At 55.6% G+C, this 15,820-nt stretch overlaps 2 protein-coding genes across 8 annotated transcripts in view; one reads left to right on the forward strand and one right to left on the reverse strand.

Annotated features, from left to right (window-relative positions):
* Window positions 1-962: 962 nt before the first annotated feature.
* Window positions 963-3,270, reverse strand: TMEM218 (transmembrane protein 218). Of its 6 annotated transcripts, none has more exons than XR_008209895.1 (4): window positions 3,131-3,269; window positions 2,941-3,043; window positions 2,007-2,321; window positions 963-985 (listed from the first exon to the last, which is right to left on the reverse strand). XR_008209895.1 is itself a non-coding variant. In XM_052697184.1 (3 exons), exons 1-3 carry the CDS (start codon window positions 3,238-3,240, stop codon window positions 2,187-2,189), a joined length of 348 nt encoding a protein of 115 aa, XP_052553144.1. In that variant the 5' UTR covers window positions 3,241-3,269; the 3' UTR covers window positions 1,756-2,186. The 6 variants fall into 6 exon arrangements, 1 of the variants encoding a protein (XP_052553144.1); XR_008209897.1 differs by lacking the exon at window positions 963-985 and adding an exon at window positions 1,756-1,909 and having other exon boundaries at window positions 2,095-2,321; window positions 3,131-3,270; XR_008209896.1 differs by lacking the exon at window positions 963-985 and adding an exon at window positions 1,756-1,906 and having other exon boundaries at window positions 2,095-2,321.
* A 6,324-nt stretch (window positions 3,271-9,594) lies between these two features.
* Window positions 9,595-15,820, forward strand: part of PKNOX2 (PBX/knotted 1 homeobox 2) — a 138,205-nt gene continuing 131,979 nt past the window's right edge. For both annotated transcript variants that reach the window (XR_008209913.1, XM_052697399.1), the window contains exons 1-2: window positions 9,595-9,683; window positions 11,588-11,708. The gene's annotated coding sequence lies outside the window, so the exon portion shown is untranslated. The remainder of the gene's footprint in view (window positions 9,684-11,587; window positions 11,709-15,820) is intronic.

Consider the following 15,820-nt stretch of genomic DNA (forward strand, 5'->3'; position numbering starts at 1 on the left):
ATGTGAAACTGAGCTTAGCCTTAATTGCAATGGGAAGATGGGGAAGGCTGAAATACACACCTAAAGCAAAAATCCCACAGATGTGACACACACACAGGGGCTTGTTGCAAAACCACAGGCTTTTTTCATTTCTTCCTTCTTTTTTTTTTTTTTTCCACCTTCTGCCCTTTGTTGCCTCAGCTCACAGTTTTTTCCAGGATGAACTGAAGCTGCGTTCTGCTGCAGCTGGGCTTGGAAAATGTGAGCAGCCCTGGCTGCAGTGCTGGGAGCACCGGAGCCCAGTGCCAGGAATCAGACATCGCGCCGGGACTTCAGAGACCAATGGGAGGGCTGCATCCCTGGGTCGATCACAGCACCCGGGCACTAAAAAGCTCATGCTGCTCTGCTTGGGAAAACTGGGATTTTAGGGCACACAAAGCTGTGAGCTCTAGCGGCCGCCCCTGTGCGCTCATCCATCCGCGACCTGCAGTGCTGCTCTCTGAGCCGTGCCAGGAAGGGCCGAGCTGCCTTTGGAGCAGTGCTGGCTCTGCAGGGGTGAGGAGGTGGTTCGGGCACAGGCTGTAATTACCCGCGCAAGGAGCAGCCGGCGGGCGCTGAAGGGCTTTTTAATTAGCAGCCAAAGGCAAAGCGGGCCTCAACAGCGGGAAGCTGAAGTCAGCAAAGTCAAGGTGGAAATCAGAGGCCGGTTCTGTGCCAGGGAGAGTAATTAAACGCCAGCAGAGCGCGGCACGCGGCGTGAGGAATTGCCGTCACTCATAGACCTTAAATCAGGAGCAGGAGATTCTCCTGCGCTGGGCACCAGAATCCCAGCAGCCGAGCAGCCCCGCTCCTTCCTAATGAGCGGGCAGAGCTTGGTGCAGGGAGGGCTGTCGTCCCAGCAGCCCATGAGCAGCTTTCAGCCCGCTGCTGCCGCTCACAGCACTCCTGATGTGGGGGTTCTCTTGCTGGGATTTAGCACGATCCTCCCGGATGGGATGTGGATCACCTGCAGGAGGAGAGCTGGCAGCAGGAAAATAGTGGGTGATGACATCTCCCTGAATCCCAGCATCTGACCAGCAATGGAGGATCATAGAATTGTACGGGATGGAGAAGACCACTACGACGATCATTTTTGGTTCGGGGGGGAAGACAGCAGCAAAAGCCTGGAAAGCAGCTCTGGCTCACAGTGATTCCTTCCTTCCCCAAAAATAAACAGGAACTGTCTGGAAAGGCCCTGTGTGGAGGGAGCAGAGCTGCAGTGCTACACCCCGCATGAATGACACTGCAGAGCACCCACGGCCATCGGAGCACCCCCCAGAGGGGCACAGGGCGAGGATGGGGTCTGTCTTAATGGTCCCCCCGAGTGCCTCCCAGGGGCACTAAGGGGAGCACAAAGCAAACATTCTGGGTGTATTTCCAGGGAGAAGCCTCACACTTCTGCTTTTAGGGCTTTTTTTTAGCACTTCAGCTGCATTGCCACAGCTTCCCTATTTGTGAGATGCGGCACCAGCAGTGAGGCTTTGGGAACTGCTCACTGCTGTCACTGCTATTAAGATGAAGAATCAAATACAAATTCTGTTTCAGACTCAAGTTCAGAATCTCCCAGAGAGCAAACGCTGGTGTTGCATAACTGGGAGCAGAGCACAGGGAGCATCCCAACCCCCCACACCTGGAAAGGAGGAGCCTCACAAAGAGCACAGAAAGGCCAGCTTTCAGTACCACCAAAGTGCTGCAGAACTCCTATTCCTAGAAAATAGATAAAGACTGGGCCAGGGCTTCCTCCAAAAGTTTTATTAATGTTAAAAAAGAATTTAAAAAACCCAACAATTTGTGAATATTGATTCAGTAAAAAATCAACGCCCCAACTTGGTCACCCGGTTTATTGCCACGAAAATGGGATCCACTTCTTGGGGACCTTCCCTCCGTGCTGCTGAAATAAAACAAAGTGAAGAAACCACCCTCCCTCCGTTCCCTTGAACAATAAAAAAAGGACAGAAAAAGGAGATAAAGTATTAACTCAAACCAACCGAGGCCTCAGGCTGAGCCTGAGACAGGTGGGCTCAGAGGGATAACAGAATCGGCTGGAAGAGGCCCCCGGATCGCTGAGCCACCAACCAGTCAGTGCTCCATCTCCACTCGTCCCATTTCCGCTGACGGGCAGAAGGGGATCCACCGAAATCCCTGCAGAACGGCTCCGTGGCACAGCCTCACCTCCAGCAGCGCAGCGCCTTGGCGTGGATCGGCTCCAGGAGGTGCATCCCCAGCAGCAGCACGCAGCCCAGCAGCAGCAGGGCCATGAAGGCCAGCAGCACCAGGCGGCCCACCAGGAAGGTGTCCACGATCTGCGGGCAGAGCACACCGTTACAGCCTGCGCCCCTTGCGGCTGGGAGAGAAAAGGGAGAACCAGGAAGCTTCTGGGGCTCCACTACATCATCCTGGTCACAAAAAGGCAAGAAGGCTGCTTCCAGCATCAGCCCCTCGGTTCTGGGGCTGCCCCAGGGCTGCGTGCCCCGGCTCCATTGAGCTCAAGGCACTGGCGCACAGCCCCAGGATGCAGCAGTGAGGGTCTCCTGTGGCTGCCGCGGTGGCTCTTTCAGCGCGTTTCACTTTTTAATTAGCCAATTAGCAGGGCTTCATGCAAAGAGCCCAGGTCATGCATTATGTATGGACGGGGGAAGTCCTGCCCGACCGGGGGACCAAGAATACAAGCCGGCCATCAGGGCCGGCCGACGGGAACAGCGGTGCCCTGCCTTTATGTGCGCGGGTTTCACCCGTGGCAGAAAGAAGAAACCATAAGGATTTGTGGCACGGATCGGCACCACGAGCAACAACTGGTTTACATCAATCCGGAACGAAACGCACCTTGAAGCAGAGCGCGGGGGAGCCTGGAGAGCGAAGGGCGGAGGAACGGGAGGGGAAAATCGCTAAGAACCGCTCGAGGGCGGAGGGGGGGGAGCTCACCTGGGGGCCCGCGGGCGGCCCCGCACCGCCGTCCTCCCGCGGGTACAGCAGCAGCGCGGCGCTCAGCAGCGCGGCGCACAGCGGCACGAGCAGCGCGGCCAGCCTGCGAGCGGAGCGGCGCGAGGCCTCAGCGGCACCGCGCCACCTCCGCGCGACCGCCCGCGGCCCCGCCGCGCGCCGCCCCCCTTACCGCGCGGCCCCCGAGGCGCGAGCGAGCAGCAGGCAGAGCAGCAGCGCCAGCGCCCACAGCCCCGCCAGCAGCAGCGCGCCCGGCCCCGCGCCCAGCGCCGTTCCCGCCATGCGTCCGCGCCTTCTGCCTGGCAACCGCGCCGCTTCCGCCCGATCGGCGCCGCCCGCCGCGCGCTCCGCGCTTCCCATTGGCTGAAGGAAGGGGCGGCTCGAGGCCTTCCCGCTCGCCGTGCGGGTCCGGGCGGTGCCGAGTCCGGGTTCGGTGCCGGGGGAGCAGCGCCCGCCGCGCCCCGTGACGCTCACCGGCCCACCGCAGTGCGCGTCCGCGGGTGGCTTCGTGTCAGCGCCCGAGAGTTCCTCGGGAGGAGCCCCGTGCTCGGCTGGGTGGAAGCCCGTATGCGGTGCTATAGGCGGTGCTTCACCGAGCGCTGCTTGACCCGCGTTTTATTTCTGCTGCTCCTCCCGTGAGCCCCCGCAACCAAATAAAATAAAAGGCAAAACGGAAAAAGAATCGAAGAGGAGAAAAAGCAAATTGTGAATTGGAAAAGATGGGGAAGCAGCGAAAATGGAGGATCTCCACGAGTGCAACTTCGTGGGCGTTCTGCACGGGGACGGGTTGGGGCGGCACGCGCGGGCTGCGCGAGCGGCGGTGCTGGCAGGGAGCACGGCTGGTCGCTGCCGCGCTCAGTGCGGGCCGTGCTGCAGGGCTGTGAGGGGCCCAGGCGGGCGCTGCTGGTCCGTCGAAGCCTGGAGACAAAAGCAACGAAACGTCCTCACTGTGATTACTGTCATCGGTAACGAATTGTTAATAATGACTGTTGAGTTGTTATATGAATGCTTTTATTACTATTAATTTGTGACCAAATCGCCCACCTGCAGACTGGGGGAGGTGGTTTTGGTGGGTTTTTGGGGATGGAGAGGTGATCCGCTGGGCAGCTGGGGCTGGAGACGAACGGAGCCTTGCAGAGATGCGATTTCCCAGCACTGAGGCTGATGAAGCGCCGGCCCAGCAGGACGCAGAGTCACCTTTCTCCAGAGGCCGCAGGGCAGGGCGGGTTGGATCAGAGCTCGCTTGGAAATTAATTGTGTGAGGTACAGGGCAGGGTTGGGATGAGGGGTCTCTCTTGGGGCGATAGTGCACAGCTGTGATGGGCGGCACCGTGCTGTGTCCTGCACTGCACTGGGGTGCCAACCCGAGGCAAAACGGAATAGCTATGAAACAAGGAAAACAAGAAAGCCTCCCCCGGCTGCACCAGCGTGCTTTGGAGCTACTTTCTGCCCCAGAACATGGATTTCATGGCGGTGCCTGCTGGAAATCCCCATCTCGCTCCATCCCCAGTGCAGTGGGCTCTCTGACTCCAAAGATGAAAATGGGGTGAGGCAGCAGCAGGGAGCTGCGAGAGGTCGGACAAAGCCATCGAGTGTTTCCCTCAGCACAGCAGAGCAGGCAGAGCAGAGGAGCTGATCCAGAGCCCCTTGCACCACTGTAAAGCCTGCAGTGTGACACTGACTGTGGGCTGGCTTATCAAATATTAGGAGCAGGCGCTGATGCAGGTCTATCCTACTCCTGATTTAAAGACGGCTGAATTGCTAAATATTTTTATTAGCAGCAAATTTGTGGCTTGCTGGAACTAATTTCACGCCCAGTAGATATGGAGCTTAAGCTGGGGATGGCGTTAAATTGCTCTCTGGTACGGGTGCATAAGTCCTTTGGGGATGATGCTGGATGGGAGCGGGTGCCAGGGTCCTTTTGGGGCATCATTTTGGGGCGACATCTCTGGGGCGTGGCTTTGCTTTTGGAGGGGCTAAGCTTGCTGCAAGCACAGAGGGAGCAGGGAGCAAGGTTGGGAAGATGCTCTTTGTGTTTTAGGGATGCATTTGGCGTATCTGTGATATTTGGGGCATTGCGAGCGACAGCATCCTGTGGTTTTTCACCACGTCTGGAAAAGGCTTTTCCATCGCACTGCTGCTGCTGTGGGTCGGACGTGGCACAGATGGGGAAGGTGGGCTGTGGGCGGCACTGGGCGCAGCTGGGACGGCGCAGGGTGACGGGCACACGGCGCTGCGGGCTCTGCCGACAGCCACAAATGCCCGTGCTGTGATGAGGGCTGTTCGATCCCTGCCCAGCATCTCCCCAGCGTCACGCACAGACCGGCCGGGGGATGAGTTGCCCTTTTCCAAAGAGAATCACTAATGAAAGAAAGTTAAAATAATATAGGAGAGTTCATAATGGCTCCGGTGGGGATACGGCTCTCTCACAGGAACCCATTTCGTATTATCTTTCTCCTGCTCATGGCGGAAATCAATTTTAATAGCGGTGACAGGAAATGAGGATGTAAGACTTCAAATAGAACAAATCCTGCAACGCTCAGAAATAATAAAATGGGATATGAAGTCACTTTTTAAATAAAAAACTTGATCTTGTCAAGAGAAAATGCGCCTCAAAGCACCCAGACGTGCTGGGCTTGGGGGACAGAAGCGGTTCTCACCGTTGGGTGAAATTTCCCCCACGATCAGCACGCAGTCTGAAGCTGAGCTCGTACTGCTTTCTGGGATCTTTTTTCCAGTTAGATCTCATCCAAAGGTGAAGGGGGGAAAAGAAAGCCTGGAGTGGGGCAGCGATTCACTACTGGGCAGTGGCTGTGCAAAGCCCGGCCTCCATCTGCAGGACACCGTGTGATTGTAACTGAGCTTTTTGCTAGCTGTTATTGTTTTGTTTATTCATTGTTCTTTTATCAGTTATCATTGATTTGATTATCAGTCCCTGGTGCTCTGTTTCTATAGTAGCCCACTGACATTTTTTAACCCAGGGACACTGAGGGTTTGGGGAGCCTCCCAGACCAGGACGGGCTTCTGCAGACACGACATTAAAGCACACCGCGAGGTGTCCGCGTTGCCTTTTCCCATTGAATAAGAATAGGAATGCGGTCACTGCTTCCATCCTTGCTCCAGAACCTTTTCCAGACACGTGTGATACCGCAGAGCCATTCGATGGAACTCCCAACACTTAACTTTAAGTGGCTCATCATCATTAGATCTTTTGGTATTCCTCGTAATGGCGTTAATCACGGGCCACTCATTAGATTTTAATGTGGCTGTAATATGTTCATCCATTGTCATTCAAGTGCAATTTGGCTCACTGGAAGGGCTGAGCGGTGTCACTGGGTTTGATGGCAACGCCCTGCGTTCCCCTGCCTTGTCAGCCAACAGCCAGGCGCTCTGTGGTCTTCAGAAATTAAACGGTGGGGTTTTCAGAGCCTTTGGCTTTGTATCAGCACACTGGGGACGTCTGAGCTGACGGCTCACAGCTTTGTCCCATCACGCATGGGCAGCCCCGGGTTGGGGTCACACCTCTTGGGGACATCCCTGGGCATTCCTGCTCCTCTCCAACCTGATTTTTATTACTGATTGATGGGGGGGAAAAAAAAAGGAAAGAAAAGCAGTTAGAAAGAGAAAGGAAGCAAGTCCTTTCTGCCCTTCCAAAACCCCATGATGGCATCCCCATGTTCTCATGTTCTCCAAGCACATCCTTTTATGTCAGCCCTGTGGTTTGGGCTGGGATCTGGAGGAAACACTTCAGTTTTCCCAGGTCCATCTGTGAGTCTCTGGCTGACTCCAGCAGACGCATTATGAGGCGTTTGGGTGGTAGATGGGATGCTTTTGGGGAACTTGGGCAGAAAATCAGAAGTTGGCTCATCAGATGGCCTCCTGTAATTGCAGTGCAAAGCCCCAGTCACAGCGGGGGCTGTTAAAAGCAGAACTGAATCTTTGCAAACTTTCATGGGTATAATTTCAGGAGAGATCAAAAAAATGACTCCAGCATCGGGATGTAAAGCTACTCAAAATTCAAAGTTTATAGTCCATCTGTCTCTTTGCTTCAGGGAGCCTGTATTAAATTTATTGCTAAATAAAACAAATAAGCCTAGCAAAAATCGGCACCAAAATCTGCATACCCAGATGAGAATTAGCACACGTCTCTTGCTATGATGGCTGATTCTCAATTTGCATCTTTAAGGAGTTGTGACCAGAGCTGCACCTCCTGTGTCCCCGTGGGCTGGGTGAGCCGCCAGCATGGACCGAGCCCAAAACACTGCAGGTTGAGCCCAAATCCACCGGGCTGCAGCAGCACAGAGCGTGGATGGGAACTGCGGCTGGGAGACCCCGAAGGAGCAGCAAGACTTTATTACGGCTGGAAATTAAACATTTAAAAGCAGCAAGTTGGCAGTGGGGATTTTCTAATAAAAGCCATCTCACCTGCCATTTACCCAGCACTTCCATCCAAAAGGACCCCAGCGCGCTTTCCCAGCTCAGCAAGGTGTCATTAACCCCTGGCCGGCCGATGGATGCCATCCCTCCTCCTGGTGCCTATGGGTTATTGATAAAGCCTTCGCTGTACCCCCCTGCACTTGCCTGGTAGGGGCTGTTATGTGCGGAACGCACCGTGCCTTGTTTGTTTTCCAGCAGCAAACAGCACTGCTGCGCTGCTGCCACGAACGTTTTGGGTTTGCTCTCGTTCCCAGGAAAGTCGTGTGCTGGGATAAAGATAACATCGTTGAGCAGTGGTTCTCTGAGCAGTGGTTGTCTGCTGGTGTACCGCAAATGGAGGGAAATCAGAATAGCAGAATGAAGCACAGTTGAAAAAGAGGTAAAAGCTGGAGGGTCCCTTCGTTTCAGCTTCATGCCTTAATCAGTTCTGCCCGTGTTCCTGTGATGCTGAGGTTGCGTTGGATGACAGTGATGGATGACTCTCAAAACTCAGTGGGATTTGGGCAAGGCGTGGGAAAGCATGCGAGCCCTAACTGACATCCCAAATATCCGGCACCAACGCAGCACCCAGAGCTGCAGGGCCTGCAGGGGGCCGGGAGCAGCCAGCAGTCAGCGTGGTGCATTGGGCTCCTTGGAGCCTCCTGGGTGGGTTTGGGGTCGGCCGTTTGGGGCTGAGCCGTGGCCTCTGCCCAGCACCGCACCTCACCCGGGCTCATCATCCACCTCTCACTGTTTTAACATCTACTGCTTAATAATTTACCCTCTCCTCCCTTATACATATTTCAGGGGATTTCAGCATCTCCCATCATGGCGTGCGTCAGGAAATCCAACACCAGCTCCAGTGCAATCTTGGAAGGAGAACTGAATTATTTATGGTAGAGTGGTCAAACGACAGAGAGCGAAGCACCAGGCCTGGTGTAATTTCGTGTCTCCTGCAGCCAGTTATGTAAAAATGTAAATATTACAAGTTATCTGTGTCGCTGCTCTTGCCAAATGTTTAATATTTTAGCAAAGTTGCACTGAGTACTCTTGCCACTTCACAGAAGGAACTCGGTGTGCTCTTGAATAAGTGCTAATTAGTTTGCTCTAATTTACAACTTCAAGTGCACAAAACACAGCCTTGGTGTGGGTGCGTGGTGCAAAGTCCCTATTTTTGCCAAAAGGGTTTAATTTTAGGAAGGTTTCCATTTCCTGATGTGGGACGGGGAGTTTTGAGCAAGGATTGGGGGGGTTGGATTCCCTTTGCAGCATCCCCTATGGAGGAGGTGTATTTGATATCAAAGTGGCTGTACCTGATATCAAATCTGGATGCGTTTCGTACCAAGCTGATGGAAATTTGCGAGGGGGAGAAAAGAGTGGAGTGAGAGCCAGTGCTGCCCTCAGATGTGGGATGGGTGCTTTACGTTTGCATCCAGCCCATCCCGTCCAGCCCCACACCCCACCATTTCCCCCCAGCCCTGCGTGGATCTGAGCACAGCTTTATGGCTGCTCTGCTGGGTGCTGCCCATGCAATAGCAGAGATGCGGGATGAGCGTCCAGCCCCGATTTGTGCTCCAAATCCAAACCAACACGAAATCCCCAAAAGTCACTGCCCCAAGTCAAAATATAAGGAAATATATGGAGAAAAACAGAAATTTCAGTGCATTTCTCCCCTTTTGTTTTTTTGCGAAGAAGGAAAGGCAGGCGCATAGCCTGCACGACTTCTGATCTTTTTGTGCTGTTCAGCAAAGGGAACAGGCAACACCTCGCCCACGTGCCTCAGCCAAGAGGTGCTGGGGGCGCCGGCTGCATTTTTTTTAGCAAGAAGCCAAATTTCAGAAGTTTATTTCCAGGAGCGCGGAAACAAAAAGGGAGCGGCTGGAAGGCGGCCGTCCAACCAGCGCCCATCGCCGCCAACGTCCGCGCTCGATCCCATCGCTCCCACTGCCCCCAGCGCCCATTGTTCCAGGTTTCCGCACTGCTTCCAGCGACTCCCGCCGTCCTCAGCACGCCCAGCGCAGCCACGACTGCGATCCGCACCGAGCACCGCCCCGCACCGCCCCGCACCAGCGGCCCGACGCGACCCGGCCGGCGACGCAGCGCGGTGAGCGCGGCACCAAGGGCGCGTGGCGCGGCGCGAGCCGCTCCGGGACCGTGGGCGGGGCTGCGCGCGGCGGTAGGCGGGGCTGCGCGCGGCGGTGGGCGGGGCTGCGCGCGGCGGTGGGCGGGGCTCTGCGCGGCGGGGCCGGGCGGGCGGCAGCGGCGGCGCGCTGTCAGGCCGGTGCCGGTGTGATGAAGATTGGCGGCAGGTAGGCGCTGTCACTCAGCGGCGGGGCCGCCGCGCGGGGGCGGGCGGAGCCGAGCGGACAAAGCGGCCCCGGGCGCCGGGGCACGTGCGGCGAGCGGCGGCGGGCGGCTCCTCCGCGCCCTCCTCCCGTCGGCGCTCCGGTGCGGGAAGTAACTTGGCGTTCCGCTGCGGCGCTCGCGGCGCCGTTCCTCTCCGCCTCTCCCGGTGCGCGGCTCCCGGCGGCGGTGCATAGCGGCGGGGGACCGGAATGTGACCCCCCCCCCCCCCCCTCCTCCCTCCCTTTCCCTTCCCCCTTCCCCGGTCATTGCAGCGCTATGCGGCCGCGCGGTGCTCTCCGGCCGCGTGCGGTGCTCGCGGCGGTGTGGCCGTTACCCGGGGAGCCGCGGTGCGCTCCGGCTCGGCACGGTTCCTCCCGGCGGTCGCAACCCTGGGGGGCCTCGTAATCCCTCCTGCGGTTTGTGTGCCCCAGCCCGGCCCGTTGCAGCCCCCCAGCCTCGTGCAATGCACCCCGGCTGCTCGCGGTCCCCGCAGCCCGCTGCGATCTTCCCCCGGCCCGTTGCAACCCCCCAAGGGGGGCTGCGTTGCGCCCCATCCCATTGCGATGCGCTCCAGCTGCATGCAGTTGCCCTGACCCGTTGCAGTCCCCCGGTTCTTTGCAGTGCATCCTGGCAGCCCGCAGCCCCCTCGGCCCGTTGCAGCGCACCCCGGCTGCTTGCGATACCCAGCGGCCCACTGCGTTACACCCAGCTGCGTGCAGCCCCCCAGTTTCTTGCAATCTCCTCCCTGCTCACTGCAGTGCATCCCAGCAACCTGCAGTCCCCCAAAGCCGTTTCAGTACTGGCCCATTGCAATGCCCCCCAGTCACTTACAGTTCCTCTGACCCGTTGCAGACCGCTGTCTCTTGCCACGCACTCAGCTGCCTGCAGCCCCCCAGTCCTCTGCAGTGCATCCTTGCTGCTTGCAACCCCCCCACCCCGTCCCATTCAAATGCACTCCAGCTGCATGCAGGCACCTCGACCCATTGGAATTCCCCCTGGTCCACTGCAACCCCTCAGCTCTTTGCAACACACCCCGGCTGTTTGCCATCCCCCGAACCCGTTGCAATCCCTCCATCCCGTGGCAGTGCACTTGGAGTGTGCCCTCAGAGTAACATATAGGGCTGGGGAGCACCACCCCGAAAGCATACACCCTGCTCAGTGCCAACCACCAGCCCAGGGCTGGAAGGGTGAAACACAGCGTTTTCGCATCTTTTTGCCCCCCTGCACGCCCACTCCGTTCCCCAAGGTTTGTGTCTCTGCTCTTTGTTTGGATATTGGCCCCGTAACAGATGTCAGGGGATGTAGACTGGGGCTCCCAGCCCCTTTTGGGGTTTTTATCATTTATCTTCCTTGCTTCATTGAAACTTTCCCTGATGTGCTTTCCCAAGTTTTGGGTTTTATTTCTCAGCCCCTTTTTAAAGAAAACACAAAAATCCCCATTTTGGGAATGTTTTTGAGCTGATTGATGCACAAAACCTAAGTAATGCCCATAGGAGGGGCACATTCCAGCCCTTTGGGGTGGGTGGAGTGAGGCATCGGGATTCCCCCCATTTTCCTTCCACCCTCTATTTACCAAACTCCTCCTGATGAGGTTTCCCCTGTTATTAGGGGCAAAAGTTAATTGACCACATCTAATTATGGGTGGGGGGAGCAGCAGTGCAGGCAGCAGCGAGGGATGGACCCTGCGTTTCTCTGCTGTTGCACCCAAACCACATTTTAATTCACATTTTAATTCACATTTTAATTTTCGGTCACACTTCAGTCCACGTTTCAGCATTAATATCCGCATTCCTGTTGCAGTATTGCTGGCTTAGAAGCTCCAGCTCTGACCAGACCTCCTCACTTTGCAGTTTTTTTGCTTTCCCAGGGAACTTTCTGATGGCTGAGCATTCCCTGCCCGCCGCCTGCCCGCACCTCCCGTCCCAACCCCAGGAGATCTGCAGGGATTCAGCGTCCGTCCCCCAGCCGCGGCCGAAGCGCAGGTGTAGGTGAGCGGAGCGCCGCGCGGCGCCCTGGGGTCGGCTTCCCCCAGGATTTTCCTGTAGTCCTGCGGCGCTGTGGCTGAAAGCACTTTCTGACAGAGGTTGGGGTGGGATTCCCCATCCCGGGGTGGATGGGGAGGTTGGAGGCGGTGCATAAAAGCACGGTGTAAAAATATATGGGGCTCAAAGTGGCGCTGCAGTGGGAAACTGATTGAAAATGCCCAAGTTTGGGTTTTTGGGGCTGAGAGCTCTCCTGGATCTCTGTGCTGCGGTTTTGCTATTTCTTCCCTTGTGGAAGTACTAAGCACAAACAACATGCATTTTCCCATAGTTTTCCAAAGTTCTGCTGTGCAGAAAACCCAAAAGGTTGGTGCTCTCTGGGGGAGAAAACATTTTGGTATCATAGATTTTGTCGGAGAGCTGCTGCTTTCTGCTCTCTGATGGCACTTTTTGAGTCCAATTCCTGCTTTTTTGGTGGTGCTTTGAGGTTAAGCTCTGGGGTTGGGGTTGACTTGCAGCCATCCCATGTCCCCACTGGCAGCTGTTGTAGGGAACGTCTCACAGAGAGGGCTGAGCGCAGAGCAGTTTTTCCCCTAATGAGAATTGCGATTGGAATCCTGTTAAGAACAAACGGCCGCTAATTAGAAAAAAATATTTTGTGGCATCGTTAGCCCAGAATGTGAAGATTCTGCCTCAACGGCAGCGCTGGGGGGAAGCGGGTTTAATCCTCGCAGGGATGCGGTGCTGGGAGATGCTCCAGGTGGAAAATCCCGGGCAGAATCCCACGGGACGGCCCCAAAGCACAGCTGGAGCGGGACGGCCCCGCAGCTGTGTCAATATGACGGGAATTCGGCCTTGGCTCCGCGCTCCCCCCTCCCCTCCTCTGCCAATAACCTCGTGTTGGGCTCCAGTGTGTGCTGATAAACTTAAATTGGTGTTGGTTCGCTCTGTGAGTGCGGCGAGGTGCAGGGCTGTGTCTGGCGCAGCAGGGATTTTTTTTCAATTAAAAAAAAAAAGGGCAAAGATGCCTTTTTGGTCATCACTGCTGGAGCGATGCGGCGCTGCTAACGAGATGCAGATGCTGGCAGCAGCGCCGGGCCGACGCTCACGACCCTTGTGTGAGTGTGGGAGCGAAATCGGCCCAAGTGGGAATTCTGGGGTCACACTGAGAATTGATCCCAGCTACAGCCCTGCCTGTTAGCATCCTGCAGCACCAGGTAGGCATCGTGCAGCAGCAGGCAGTGGGACTGCAGGGGAAGGGCTGCAGATCCCCTCAACCCAAATCCCTGCATCCCGCCAGGAAGCTGTAACCCCACGTCCCAAATCCCATCCCAGCCTGCATCCCAACCCATATCCCAACCTGCATCCCAACCCTTCCCAAATTCGGGAGGGCAGCTGCAGTGCAATATGATTGGAGCGCCTCAGGAAAGTGCCACCAGCTCCGTTCTGTGTGTAGCTTTCAACTTTAATAAGGTGTTGCAAAAACTATGAAAATAGTTATAACCAAAACCACATTTTTTCGGCGCGCGCCGGCTCTGTTCTGCGTCCCTCGGCCACAATGTCTGCCTTTGTACCCTCCATAAAGCTGTTGGAGCGCAGTGAGGAATGGCAGCGGGGCAGGACGGGGGTTAATGGACACGATGTGGATATCCGAAAATCCCAGGCGGGGTTGGAAGCGTTGCAGGCAGTGTGTTTTATTTTGCTTTCAAAACCAGGATTTGGGGCATTAAAATCGCATCGCCCAGGCTCACGAAGCTGACCTGAAATCCTCCCCAGAATTGGAAGTGTTGTTACTATTGCTGCACGTTGTCCTGTACTGTTGGGCCAGTGGGTTTGGATGCCTCCCTTTGCTGGAAGGCGCTTTATAGGTTTGCAGAGCCCTTAATGTGGTTGGAAGCAGCGCTCCCAGCTCGCAGGGCCGCATTAGGGCAGCACTGCTTCATCCCATCCAATTCCCACTGCAGTGCTGTGAGCCGGAGCCCTTCGTCCGCAGCGCCCTGCTTTGTGCCCATCTGTGATCCAGCACTGCCCACGGGTGGGGAATTCTTATTTTTCTCGCTTCAAGCTTTACATTTTTTCCTCGCCCATCCACAAAATTGACTTTCTGGCACATTGTGGGGTTTTAGTGTTTGCCTCCCTGGCATCCTGCAGCCCTGTTGCAGCAGTGTGAAATTGGCCACTCCGTCAGCTCCATCCAACAAGCTAAAACATCTCAGTCTCAAGGAGATCCCATTTTGACAAAGCCCTCAGAAAGGTCAGAAAGCATTTGCTCAGAAGTTGTGATCCTTGTCTGTTAGGGAAAGAGTGGGAGATTGATTTGGGAGCAGAAAATCCAGAACCGGGACCTTTGGTGCATGTGAGTCGCCATCCCTTCGGAGGGCATTACACAGGTGGGTTGCTATCTGCACTTCTCCTAATGAGCTGGTAATTAAAACCCCTATCAGCTGCTGGAGCTCAGCCCGCCGATGGGATCTCAGCGGCGTTGCCTCGGGGGTCCCTCGGGATTTTAGACCTCAAAGATGCTCTCCCAGTTTGGGGTGACTTTACCCCATCACTGTTCCAGAGGTGCTGCCATTCTTTATGTCCCATTCTGCCTCAGCCCCATCAATGGCTCCCATTAGGCTGCCTTCCCTAAATCCATCCTAAACCTTTCCCAATTTATGTCCTTCACTCTCGTCATCCTCCTTGTGCAAGAACACTCCAACACACAGTTTTTGGTTCTCCATTTATCCACTTTTAAGCATCCCAAAGAGTAGAGCTGGAGGACAGATACTGCAAATCCCACTGCAACATAAGCGGGCTGCTTCAGTGCTGAGCACCTGGGGGGGGGTGGCCAAGGTTATCTCAAGGTGGGATCGTGTCATTCCCTGCAGCCCTTCCTGCTGGGATCTGCCTTTGGGGCTGGGAGCATCCCTGAGGCCCGGGCTGTTATCTCTGCATGCATCGTGCATTCTACTCTTGGAATTAATTGCATGGGCTCAGAGCATCATCTCCATCTTGCTGCTTGCAGCACGCGTGCAGCGAGCTGGGGAGGGCTCAGCACACCCAGCAGTAGGGCCTCTGTCCCCACTCCTGCATTGAATTTTGCTGCAAAAACAAAGTTTGCAAAACAAAGCAGTGGTTTTCCATCCCTGCAAGCCTTCCTCTTGCAACTTCCAAACCAGCCATGCAACAAGCTGCTCCTCCTTTACAAGTTGCAAGCATGCTTGTTGAATTTTCCTCTTTTTCCTTCTTGAGCTCAATCCTTTTATCAAAGGAAGCACTCAAACCAGCACCCCAGCCTTTGCATCAACACCACTGAGCAGGGGGTTGGCAGAGGTGAGCAGTCTCCCAGGTGAGGTTTGCAGAGCCCTCTTTGTCATGCTCCCTTTTCAGAGTCCCCTTTCACAATGTTCTTTTTACAAACACCTCTTACAGCATGTCCCCTTGCAAAGCCCCCTTTACAGCAACCAACTTTGCAAACTCTTAAGCAAAGCCACCCTTGCAAACTTTCTTTATGAAGCCCCCATTGCAAACATTCCCTTTGCAAAGCTATCACTCCAGCGTACCTTTTCCAATACCCCCTTTGCAAAGCCCTCTTTATAGCACCCAACTTTGCAAACCCCATTGCGAAGCTCCTTTTGCAAAGACCTCCTTTCCACTGCTCCCTCTGCAAAGCCACTTCTCCATCACCCTCTTTGTAAAGCCCCCATTACAAACACCCGCTTTGCAAAGCTCCCCATTTTAAAGCTCAATTCGAAACGCCCCTTTTGCAAGCAAAGCCTCATTTGCATCAGTGTTTTTTGCAGAGCCCCCATTTGCAGCTCCCTTTTTCCAGCGCCCTCGTTGCAGAGCCCCCCTTTGCACAGCTCCCAGTGCAAACAGCCCTTTGCAGAGCCCGCCATGTTGCCCCCGGTGGTGCATTTTGCCCCCCCAGCTGTGGTGTGAGCCAGAGGGGCAGCAGTTTGGCCCCGCTCCAGCACTGGGCCGGGACACACAGCACCCTTCATGAAACCAGACAGAATTAAACCCTTTGTTTCCTGTTTGCAGCCCGCCTTGGCCGAGGCCGGGAGCGCTCAACAAACCCTCCTTTGTACTAATTTAATTAATCGGGGCGGCGAGGATGAGAGTGGGGCTAT

Source organism: Tympanuchus pallidicinctus, unplaced genomic scaffold (genome assembly GCF_026119805.1).
Source record: "Tympanuchus pallidicinctus isolate F22 unplaced genomic scaffold, pur_lepc_1.0 scaffold30, whole genome shotgun sequence".
NCBI lineage: Eukaryota > Metazoa > Chordata > Aves > Galliformes > Phasianidae > Tympanuchus > Tympanuchus pallidicinctus.

Excerpts from the sequence above, each read along its gene's own strand:
- TMEM218 (XM_052697184.1), bottom strand. The coding sequence starts at position 3,240 with ATGGCGGGAACGGCGCTGGGCGCGGGGCCGGGCGCGCTGCTGCTGGCG. Across the intron at positions 3,044-3,130 it reads CGCGCCTCGGGGGCCGCGCG|GCTGGCCGCGCTGCTCGTGC; the intron begins GTAAGGGGGGCG and ends CTCCGCTCGCAG. Across the intron at positions 2,322-2,940 it reads GGCCGCCCGCGGGCCCCCAG|ATCGTGGACACCTTCCTGGT; the intron begins GTGAGCTCCCCC and ends CTCTGCCCGCAG.